At 40.7% G+C, this 12,390-nt stretch overlaps 1 protein-coding gene across 4 annotated transcripts in view; it reads left to right on the top strand.

Annotated features, from left to right (window-relative positions):
- Positions 1-11,647, top strand: part of HAO2 (hydroxyacid oxidase 2) — a 30,917-nt gene extending 19,270 nt beyond the window's left edge. For 2 of the 4 annotated variants that reach the window (XM_037826251.1, XM_037826254.1), the window contains 4 exons: positions 1,101-1,310; positions 5,234-5,392; positions 5,750-5,819; positions 10,399-11,647. In XM_037826251.1, coding sequence (XP_037682179.1) covers positions 1,101-1,310; positions 5,234-5,392; positions 5,750-5,819; positions 10,399-10,454 — 495 coding nt within the window. In that variant the 3' untranslated portion in view covers positions 10,455-11,647. Of the gene's footprint in view, positions 1-1,100; positions 1,311-5,233; positions 5,393-5,749; positions 5,820-7,844; positions 8,348-8,423; positions 10,335-10,398 lie in introns of those variants that run through there. The other 2 variants (XM_037826252.1, XM_037826253.1) reach the window with 2 other exon arrangements.
- Positions 11,648-12,390: the final 743 nt, after the last annotated feature.

The raw sequence follows: 12,390 nt of genomic DNA, 5'->3' as shown, positions 1-12,390 counted from the left end.
ATACCCTCTTGTGGTGGTTTGAAGCTGTTCACACCCCCCACAAAAATATTTTCTTAAATTTAATCCATTTCTGTGGGCATGAGCCCATTGTTAGTAGAATCTTTTGATGAGGTTTCTTCAGTTAAAGTGTGGCACACTTCAATCAGGATGGGTCTTAATCCTATTGTGGAATCCTTTGTAAGTGGAGTGGAATTCAGACAGACAGAGAGAAAACCACAGGAAGTAAATTGAAATCAGTGAAACCTGGAAGAGAATGGAGAGGCCAGGAGAGGCTGCCATGTGCATTGCCATGTGACAAGCTAAGAGACAAGAGTTGCCAGCAGCCACCCGAGAATGCCACACCTTGGATGATGCCTTCACTTGGACTTTCTTTTAGCCTCCAAGCCGTGAGCAAATGAATTCCTATTGCTTAACCTGAATCACTTCAGGCTATTTGCTTGAGCAGCCTAGGAAATGCCCATTAAAATCCTACAATTTGATAGAACGGAATGTCCCAGAGAGAAAAGCATGGTAAAGCTGGATTACCCTAGCTATAGCAGAGATAGTGATGTCAACCTTTCAGCCAGGGGGCAGCTGCGATTCCTAGCAAAGTGGCTCAACGGTTCTTCCCATTAACCACAAACTGACCGTGAGGTGCTCTGGAATCCTTATCTCGGACCTCAGAGGCTCAAAGATATTTATGTATATTTGATGCACATAGTGAACCAGGGTAAACCTTGGGTAATACATGACTTAAGATTGTTGAAATATTGCTTAGTTCTTATTTGTGCATATCTCAACCACACTTTACATTGAACTACAAATGTTTCTGCTTAATCATCTCACTTGCTATAATCTGGGTTATTTTTAAGGTGTCTTTGTGCTCCCTGGGCCTGGCATCATTACTGAGCAGGGCAGGATTAAAAATTAATGAACAAACAATTGAAGCAGAAATTCATGCACACAAATTTTGTTAGGAGAGGAGTCAGAAGCATTGTTGGATTTTATGGTTCTTCTTTTCAAGCTTATAAATGGAAGCCCTCCAAATGTATCTCATTGTTGAAATGGGTGAAGCAGTCTTGAGAGAGTTCAAAACTAAGGTTCTCTTCTATTCCTCACAGAGAAATTCAATACCTCATCTCCAGAGGTCTTCCATTGACCCATCCATCTGCTGGAATGATCTCTCCTGGTTTCAGGGCATAACTCACTTGCCCATCATCCTTAAAGGGATCTTGACAAAAGAGGATGCAGAGTTAGCTGTGAAGCACAATGTCCATGGCATCATTGTTTCCAACCACGGTGGGAGGCAGCTTGACGAGGTTCCTGCTTCGGTAGGTAGGGTGACTTCCAAAGGGTGTGTGTTGTGAGTGCCTCTGTGTGTGCATATGTGTCCACCAGCAAGATGCTGTCTGCGATCTGGGGCACACTGCCCCCTCCTTCACCATAGACGTTAGTATTTCCTGTGAATTTTAAGCATTTTTAATCATTAATAATAACCTAACATGTGCCAGGCTCTTATTACAAACTTCATATATAGCATCTCTAATCCTCACAGCAGTCTTAAAGATGAGTCATATTATCACTGTTTTACAGATTGGGATACCGGAATTCAGAGATGTTAAGTAACTTGTCTAAGTCCACACAGTTAATCAGTGTGTTAAGGTAGGGCTTGATAGGAGAGCTGTTCCAGAGGCACTGAGATCTGCTGCTGTCTGGAAGAAGCACTCCGCTTGAACTGTGTGCAGGGATTGCACCCTCGTATTTTCTCTATTTTCTCATATGACCCAGCCCAGGAAGAAACAGTGCTTTACTTAAGCTAGGAAATAATGGTCTTTTGCAATAAAACTAAAAAATGTTCTAATGAATAATTTGCTAAAATCTATGACAGCCTATAGTTCTTTCCCTAGCCCATGAATTTATGTCCACTATAGATAGAGTCTGGAAGAAGGAATGAGGAAGAGGGAAGCAAGGAAAGAATCTTTAAATGTGAATAAGGTGTTAATTTATTATCGTGGAGATAAGTACGTTATATTTTTTCAAGAGATTCTTCTTTGGCTGTTTGATTCATTTTAAAGAAAAGGAAGTGGGTATTTTCTTTTTCCTCCTAAATTTTATTGGCTGTTCTTTTGTTTTGTTTTTGTATTTTTCAATCATTTTTGGTTGGGTTTTTGTTTTTGTTTTTGTTTTTACTACATCAATTATTGCTTAAAGCTGGGGAATGCAGGTAGCTTGCATGCTAAATGAGTGCTCTACCATTTGAGCTAATACCCTTGAACCTTTTTTTATTGTGTTAATAAAACACATTCACTGCAAATAAATTATAAAATACATGTAATTAAAAATATATATATATATATAATCTCTAATTTCATTGCTATCACTAATTTTAATATTTTAGTAATCAGTAACATTTTAATGTAAATAAAACTTTGTTTTTAAAAATGGAATAATATATATTTTGTAATTTTCTTTTCACTTACCAATATTTTAAGAGACTCTTTTCATTTCAGTAAATGTTTCTATTATTTTTAATGGTTGCTTAGTATAAATGGACAATTTATTTAACCAGTCTCCTATTGTTGAATACTTGTATTGCTTCCAGTCTTTCACTATTTTAAACAATGCATCAGCGACCCTCCTTAAAGCTAAATCTTTTGAACATTCTCAAGTACTTCTTTAAGACAAATTCCAGGATGTGGGAATGCTGGGTCAGATGGTTTATACATTCCAAGGTTTATTATGCTTGGAGGCTTAAAGTGCTAATCCTTTACCTCATCCTTTCCCCCTGGCTCTAACTGATAGAGCACAGGCAGAGGAGGCAAGAGTCTACATGGAGAGCGAGGCACAGGCTGTACTGCAGCTCTCTGGTGGAGGCTGGATTGGAGGGCAGGTCGGGCCTCCTACTTCCCATCCCAACTCTTGACCTTATGGTGTTTGGAGAAACTGAGTCTGCAGAAGACACACTGAGCTCTCTCACCCAACCCTGAAAAGATGCCACAAACTGGCAGAACACAGAGCAAAACAGCATGGTAGACCCTGTGCTGCCCCAGCTGTGCTTACTAGATGGGAGTAGAAAGCAATTAGACAGGGTAGAACACTAGCTTCCCATATAAAACTAATAAAAGCATAATACAATAGGTGTCAGGCTTTTATTAATCAGTTTAGCCCTGCTCCCTTGGGAAGGATTGAATAATAAAATGGCGGAAGAGGCAAACTAGTTCTTCCCTTGTGCTTTATCAACAGAGAATGAGTGTTGGCAGAATTTCTCTTTTCTACAGGCTAAGGCAGGAACCAGAGAGAGAAGAATTTCTCTTACTCCATTATGCTGATTGAGACGTTCTCTTAAACCATTATAAGCAAACCCAACATCATCCAGGGACAGGAACAGATTAGCATGAGGCTAGTGGGATACTCGCCTCGAGCTCAAAATTTAAGAAGACACCAAACAAACTCAATAATAAAGACAAATAATATGTTAATATACTATTTTTAAAATGAAAATTAATGCAAAAAAAATTCATGATGAACAAAATATTAACTTTCTAAATAAAGACAGGATCCAATCCTACTCTTGCATAACTCTAATTCACCTCACCTTACTCCCAGTCCTGGTCCCACCACAACCTTATTTATAAAAACAGGTCCCTAGCTCACTGGCCAAAATTTGCCAATTTTATTTTTTTTTAATATTGCATTGAAATATCATTTATTTTGATAACTGATATTTTTGGTGCCCCCCTTAAATTTTGTGCGCTAGGTGAGAACTCACTTGTTCTCCCCCCTAGTCCCAGCTCTGTGAGGGTTGTGTGGCTTTTTGGGTGAAGTTTCCACCTTTGTGAGGATCTACAGCTAACCCTGTGCCTGTGTTTCCTCCCGGGATCAAGGGAGAGAAAAAGTCATCTGTTTCCCGGAAGGCAAAAATTACCTCCAAAGCCACCCTGCTGAAAATTCACTCCCTGTTCTATTTCTCACCGCAAATCATTAACAGCATCATTGTTCCATATGGCTCACTAGAAGAATCTGAACAACACATTTATTTCTTTTTCATGGTATCATAAAAATAGTCCAAATAATATCATGCTGGGAATATAAAAATATCCATTATTTGAATATGAATTTCCTCCAGTTATACATGTAAGTCCAAAACTTATTCAATTCCTCTTCATTTGTAAATTAAAATACAAAGTCCTTTTCTGCCTGATTTCTCCTGCTCAGTGTCAGCCAAAGGATCTCATTCAGGGAGAATTTCCATTCCTTCACAGCAGAAGTCTCCCCAGGGCCCAGGATGGACTTCCCTTTCCTGGCCGAATCTCAGAGGCACACAAGACAGGAGCCCTGAGACAGTTTGAGTCCCCCTAGACCTACTGCCAACCCCTCCTTACAGATTTGGAGATCCTGATTTGAAAATACGTCAAAGAATTACGAAAGTAAGTCAGAATGGTGGAAGAACTGGGGAGATACGAACAGGAAGCTTGGTGCCCCACACCCTGGCCCTGGTGACAGCTTGTGGACAGGCAAGGGCTGTTAGCTGCAGTAAACTGGAATTGAAGAGGTAAAGGAAGAGACAAGGTTCAAGGGAGAAACTGGGTCAAAGTGATAAACTTCTTTGGTTGTGTCTTTCAAAGGCTTAAAATTTACTTTATAAATGTTCCCATTGCCTTCTTATTTCATTTCTCAGATAAACAATGAGGGAATCAAGGATGAGTTGGTCAAACATAATTCATAAGGAATGACGTGCGGCCACATTACATGAAAGGCTGTAGTCAAGTCAGGCCATGGCAGATTATACTTGTTTTGCCCAAAAAAGTGAGTACCTTAGCCCTGGAGAACATTTCTAGTTGTGCCACCCTGGAAACAGAGAGGGTGGAAGAAAATTAAAAGTCAAAATTTGCTTTAAAAAGAAGAATGTTAAAGTGAGCATTACAAATGGGAAATGTCCCCTTTAGGATGCGAAGAGGAACCAACAATTCCTCCAACCTGTAGACTGTCAAACAAATGATTCAGAGAGAATCTGGACTAGAGTCAAAGCAAAAAATTATGGGAGGTAGAGCCCAGAGAAACTCCCTGGTCTGGGGACCCCCAGAGCTTTTGATAGACACCAGCACCCTTACGCATGAGAAGGGAAGAAACTGTTAAAGGCATTGCCCCAGCCTGGACTTCTGGACCCATTGCATGTTGCAAAGGCAACTCTGCCTCATGCCCCCTCAGAATCCAAATGGAAATCTCTAGAGCCACATGTGCATCTTTTTTTCAGATTGATGCCTTGACAGAGGTTGTGACTGCAGTGAAAGGAAAAATTGAAGTGTACCTGGATGGTGGGATCCGAACTGGCAATGACGTGTTAAAGGCCCTAGCGCTTGGGGCAAAGTGCATTTTTCTTGGAAGACCAATCCTCTGGGGTCTTGCCTATAAGGTAAGAATGGCAAAGTGAAAATCAATTGGAAAATTCAGAGCTTCTCATTCATTTCAATGCATTTCTGTGGATTAATCATCAAAACTGGCAGTTTTCCCAGGTGCCAGAAATGCCTGAAGGATAGTTGCAGCTCAATCGCATCCTCATGCTTCATCTCCAGCATATTGCAAACTTTCAATAGCCCTCATGCCGTATCTTTTTCTCTTTGCTCTCCTTTATTCCCAACATAGTTTTAATTTCACAGTTGTGCCCCACCCTTCCCATCAAAGTTCTGGCCACATTCAAAATTTACAGTCAGTGGATGGTTAGAATATTTCTTCATAGTTCTTTCTCACTGGATTTCTTTCTTGGGAGCAGGGTGAACATGGTGTTCAGGAAGTTCTGAACATTTTGAAAAAGGAGTTCCACACCGCCATGACCCTTTCAGGTAAGTTTGTTTTTTTTTTTTATTCCTCCTTCCTGATTTTCAGGAGCTTAAAACAGAACTTTGAAAGAATGGGAGTGGTTGTCCCTTCCCTTTAGCTAACCCTTTCTTAGCCTGGTAGCTGTCCAGAGGAAAGAACAGGGAAGAAACATACCAGACAAGGATTAAACACAAGCTTAAAATGTGATATATCTGCTACAAAACCAATGCAATTTCAGCTTATGGGAAAGAAGAGCCCTGCTCAGATCACATTGGATATGGTTCTAAATGTCTTCTTTTACATAATGTTTATAAACTATGAAGAGTTAAGAAATTATGTCAAAGAGGAAGGGTTGAGGAACTGGGGAGATAAAAAAGGATGAGAAGAGGGCACACGATGGCTGACAGGGAGAGAAAGAAGCATGGTCCTGCGTAACAAAATGAACAGATTTCAGCCCCAAAATGAAATTGTTGTAAAGTAGTATGCATAAAATCTTAAAAGTTTTTAGCAAAGTCTGGATTCCTGGTAATCCTGTAAAATAGTGGTTTTCAAAGTTTTCTCCCTCTCCGGGGACATTTGGTTTTTGATCTTTATTTTTATTTTTATTGTCACCATGACTATGGGGTGAGCACTACAGGTGTTTAGGACCCAGGGTCCAGGAACGCTGCATGTCCTAAAATGCCTGGAACAGTCTCACAATAAAGAGTTGCCCCCCACCCCTCACATGTCATTAGCCAATAGCTCAGTCTTTGAGAAGCCCTGCTGTAGGAGGTAATTCATTGCAATGAGAGAGGATGGAAAGATGAACCCCAGTAAGATCCCCACTGGCTCCTCAATTCTAAACTGTGGTAACAACAGAGACCAAATTTCCAGAAGTAATGAACTATAAGTCAAGACCTCTGAAGTGTAATCAATACCACTTTCACTCAATTTATTTACACAAATGTTATTAAGCCTCTGCCATGTTCCAGGCACAATGCAAGATGCTTAGGCCTTCTCAAGTCCAGTTTTGGTCTGATATTTAGAAAATTGTCTTGTACACATTGCCCAAGTTGCATAGTATCCATTGTCTTAGTTTGCCAGAGCTGCTGTCTCAAATACCACACAGAGGGTTGGCTTAAAGAACAAGAATTTATTGGCTCACAGCTTTGAGGCTAACAGAAGCTCAAAATCAAGGTGTCAGCAAGGTGATAATTTCTTGCCCAAGTCTATATGTCCTGGTACTAGCTGCCAGCAATCTTTGGGGGTCCTTGGCTGCTATCCATCATCACATGGTGATGTCCTCTACTTTCTTGCTTCTGTGACTTCCAGGGTCCCTTTATAAGGCCTCCAATAACCTGGATTGAGACCCACCCTCATTCAATTGGACCACACCTTAGCTAAAAAACAGCCTCTTCAAGAGTTTCACACATACAGGGAAGTGGATTAAGATTAAGAACATGTCTAAATTTGGGTATTTAATTCAACATACCACATCCATTGAGGCAGCAAAATCAACTTTTTAGTCTTAAAGAGTGTCGTGGTTTGAATTGTGTCCCCCAAAAAGACACGTTGAGGTCCTAACCACTGATACCTGTGAATGTGATCTTATTTGGAATAGGGTTATTGCAAGGGAACCATTTAAGTTAACATGAGGTCATACTGGAGTAGAGTGGGCCCTTAATTTGATATGACAGAAGTCCTTATAAGAAGAAATTTGGACACACACACAGACAGAGAGAGAGAAGATGACCATGCAATGCTGGAGGCAGTTATGCCATGAGCCAGGGAACACCCAGGAACCCAAGGATTGCTGGCCACTGCCAGAATCCAGGAGAGAGGCATGGAACAGAACCTTCCCTACAAACTTCAGGGGGAGAATGATCTTTCCAACACCTTGATTTTGGATTTGTAGATTTGAGAACTATGAGACAATACATTTCTATTTCTTTTAATCACCCAGTTGATGGTACTTTATTATGACAGCCCTGGGAAACTAAGACAAGCAGACCAAGCTAGAAAACTTAGGTCCACATTAACGCTAGCACCAGCCTTATTCCATTGAACAGATTAATAGGAACAAAGATGGATCAAGGCTTCCAGATTCAGGACCATCAGCTTCAAACAATACCCACACTATTCAAAGTCTATGAAGAGAAGACAATGAATGACCCAATGTCACCAAGCCCCTCTCATGGAACAGCTCCCTTACGGAACACTCCCTTCCAAGAGTGAACACCTATCATATTGGTGTCTGTTTTCTGGGGATTTGGAAGAGGGGGATGGAGAAGGATGGAAAGACCTAGGGGTTTTGTGGGTTCCAGAAGGCTACGAGGCTTCTAATGCACCCCCAAAATTCTCTCCTATCCTTGTGAAATGATGCCTGAACTTTTTTATAGAAGCCTGTAGAGGAAATTCATAAAAACAAAGCTTTTTATTCCACCAGCAGCTGACACTTAAGAACCCCGAGGTATAAATTGACTACTAACAAATCTTTTTCTGAGATAGAGTGGGGAACACCCATTTTTAAAGGGGCATGAAAAAAAAAGAAAGAAAAACAGGATTAGGGTGCTTTTATCCCTGATTTTTGTACTCTTCTTTCTCCCAACTTTTTTTTACAATGAGAATGTATTGCTTTATATTTATAGATAAATGAGTAATTTCAACCAAACCAAGGGCAGAAAAGAGGGATCAGGAAGGAAGAGGAAAAGGAGAGGAAATCCATTCCTCAGCATCCTCCATGTAACAGTCATATCCCCAGACCCCTGAGGGACAAGGAGGCTCAAGTGGGGCTGTGCTTTCTGGGGAACTCACTAAAACACAAAACCAGGGTGTGAAACCCAAGAAGTTATGTCACTACTTAACCCTTCCTTGCAAAATGCATGTAAAATACCAGACTTAAAACCCTGCTCATAGGAGGTGATCAGTAAACATGACTCTCTTAATTCCCCTTGCAATTTGTGATATTTTTCTCTTATGAACCTGTGAGATCAGAGCCTAGGAGGAGAACCTCATTTTAGCAACTGTGGGGAAAAAACAAACAAGTAAATAAGCAATGTTTCACTAACTGCTAAACCAGTTGCCAAAATTGCCTTTGTAGGGAGGCTAAAATCATAATTTGTCTTGAAAAATGAAAAAATTCACATATAAATCTTTTCAACACTGCGCTTCAAAGATCTCACCAAGGTCTCGTCAATAATAAGGAGAGAAGAGAGAATTGGTAAAGAATATGAATCTTTTTAAATTTTTCTTGTTTTGAGTTTCCCACTTAACTTTAAATTAGACAAAGCATTTAGTGTAAATATACCCATAACCGACAATAATGAAAAAATGGAAATAAGTTGTATTTGTGCATTCTCTCAACAAGTTTTTACTGTGTCCCCAGTAAGTGCCAGCCAGTGTCTCCAGTATAGCAAAGAACCCAGAAATCAATATGATGAGAGCTTACACTGATAAGCAGGACACAAATAAAACTGGAGTTTATATGTGAGGGAATATATCAAGTTGTCTCAAAGTGAAATCGTAACACTTTGATGCAAGTATCCAGACATTTTTACGTAGTCTAACTATCATTTTTACTGCAAAATGTAACCAAAAATTGTCAGCCGGCATCTCCATGCCCCTTGGGTACGTCTGCCTGCTTTGAATCCCCACCACTCTCTGCCCTGTGAAAGTGCTAAGCTCTTCTCAGAATCATTGTCAATTCTGGGGACCAGGAAACAGTCACCTTGAGCTCTACATTCCTGCCTCTGCTTAGTTCAATTTACAGATTATTTCCTTGTCCCATACCTGTTGCTACTGGCCACTCCCGTCAATTCAAGCATGAAACGCAACCCTTTCCTCCATTTCCATTTATAGAAAAAGATCCTTTTGTTAGTTATATTTTTGTAATACATTTTGTTAAGGTTATGTTTTGAGAGGTGAAGGGGTACCTCCCCCCTGGAGGAAGGCATCACGCACCACGCCATGAAGAACTTCAAGTTAACATTGCATATCCCTGTTATTAAATTCTTCCAGCCTTCTTATTACTAGGGATTTTTCACTGTCTACTTGACCCCAGTCTCAGCCCCTTATCATATCATCTTTCCGGCTCCTCTTTCTCCCTTCTCTTTTTCCTGTTATCTGGACTTATTTTCTTCAATCCCCATGTTCAATCTCAGTTACAGTCCTAAAATTTCACATTCCTTAAGATTCTCAACAAAATAAGGTATTTTCCTTTAACAGAATTTTTCCTTAGAAGGCAGTTGCTATATGGAACATTCATCCCACCTCTTAAGCTATCCCTCAGTCTTATGACAGATACTTTCCACAGCCCTGAGCCTTATCAGGACTGAGATAAAGGTGGTGTGTCTAAAGCACACATTAGTTGATAACAAATGCTAAACAGTGTTTTTACATTTTTACCCTGTCATTTTGACGTGGTCGAGTTAGTAGAAGACATGAGCACAGACTCATAAAATGATTTCCAAATGTAATCAGTATTCCTTATGTACACATAATCTTTCATCAGAGAGACAACAAAGATCAAGTCAGGCTTGATTCACATTGGATTGCCCCATATGCGTGATGGGGTGTGTTTCTGGTGTTAGAGAAATGAGCTTTTTAACTGCTTTGTTCTTCCAGGTTGCCGGTCAGTTGCTGAGATCAATCGGGACCTGGTCCAGTTCCCCAGGTTGTAACCCAACGACTGACGTTGCCCATGAAAGGAAAACAAATTCATGGCATGGTGTGTGATGCCTTCCTCCAGGGGCCGCAACCTAGCCTGTGGTGCATCCGTGCACCCTCTCCCCTCACCCACTGTGCTTCACACTCCCCAAACTCCTCATCTTCCTCAAATGTGCTCTGCCCTTCTGTAACTCACTGCATCTTATAGGTTGTTCTCTTGCACGAAATGCTCCTCTCAGGGAAATAATACAGTCATAGCAACCTGTGTGATTTAGGCAAGGTTTTAGATCTCTGTGTTTCCAAGCTCACTAGGCTGGGGAAAAAGAGTAAATAAATGTACAGAGAACAAAACTTAGGTCCTAGTAGAAGTCCAGGAAATAGTAGTTCTTTTATTATTGTTTGGCAAATTCCTATTCATTTTTTAAGACCCTGGTCAAATATCATCTAACCTTAGCCCGATCTAGTTGCTCTGTGCTTCCTACTGCACTTTTAAGAGTATAAAGATCCTGGCACCTTACTGAAGTCCCATTCAATCATTAACAACTAATCCAATCCATCATCATATTGTATGACTAAACTATCTCCCAGGACAATACCACTCAGATTTGCAAGCTTCCATTTGATCTTGTCAGGTTCCAAAAGTAGAGATAGTCTCAGCAACATAAGGTTACACCTTTTCAGGCATCGGATATCATTGAGCCAAGAGACAATATCATCTTTTGCTCTGAGCCTCTTTTAAGACAGCAGTGCCATATTGGATTACCCTCATTACATAGCCCATTTACTCATTCCTTTACCTTCAGTTATCATTCCTCCTTCTCTCCATTTATATCCAAATTTTCTTATCTTTGGATACTAGGTTCAGCCACTGTGTTGGTACAGATTGCTGACAGCTATACTAGTCTACTATCTACTATGTGCCTCTCCCTCAGTCTACTTCCATTCATATGTGGCAGGGGTCCGTAGGTGCTGAACTAGTGGACTATCTGTATCACTAAGCAATACAGCAGCATTCACTGTCAACCCCAATTTTGTCAGACAAGGTGAAGCTGGAATCCACACATCAGGCTCTGTGCTGCTTTGGATCTGTTATGTACCCCATAAAAGGCCATGTTCTTTTAACCCACCTTTGTGGGTGGGACCTTTTGATTAGATTGTTTCCATGGAGATGTGACCCCACCCATTCAAGGTGGGTCTTAATCCTTTACTGGAGTCCTTTAAGAGAGCTCATGGAGAGAGAGAGAGCTTGGAAAAGCTGAGAGAGACATTTTGGAGAGAAGCTGAAATATGTAATCCAGAGTTGGCCCCCGGGAGAAGCTAAGAGATACAGAAGCCCAGAGACATTTTGGAGAAAGCAATTTTGAAACCAGAACCCAGGAGGACAAGCAGACATCGTCATGTGCCTTCCCATGTGACAGAGAAAACCCGATGCCATCAGCCTTTCCTTAGAGAAGGTATCTTATTCTTGATGTCTTAATTGGCACATTGTCATGGCATTAGAACTATAAATTTGTGAAATAATTAACCCGCATTGTAAAAACCAATCCATTTCTGGAATATTGCATTTCAGCAGCTTTAGCAAACCAAAACAGGCCCCTAGGAATTCTGATGCGAAAGTAAAAAGGCGTGGTAGTTTGAAACTGTTATGTACCCCTAGAAGATCATGTTCTGAAAGCTAATCCATTCCTGTGGGTGTAGACCTATTGTGGGTAGGAACTTTTGATTAGGTTTTTTCATTTGAGGCCTGCCCCAAGTGGGTCTTAATCCTCTTACCGGAGTCCTTTATAAGAGGATGAAATTCAGAGAAACAGTACAGAAGATGAGAGAGAAAGCCACAGAAACAGAAGGGGAGCCACTGAAGCTAGAAGCCAAAAGCTGGAAGCAATGAAATCAGGAAGAGAAGGGAGAGAGCAGGAGATTCCACCATGTGCCCCTTGCCACGTGACAGAG

Source organism: Choloepus didactylus, chromosome 2 (genome assembly GCF_015220235.1).
Source record: "Choloepus didactylus isolate mChoDid1 chromosome 2, mChoDid1.pri, whole genome shotgun sequence".
Classification (NCBI taxonomy): domain Eukaryota; kingdom Metazoa; phylum Chordata; class Mammalia; order Pilosa; family Megalonychidae; genus Choloepus; species Choloepus didactylus.
Note: the sequence above shows the minus strand (reverse complement) of the source record. Positions and strands in the feature narration are given on the sequence as shown.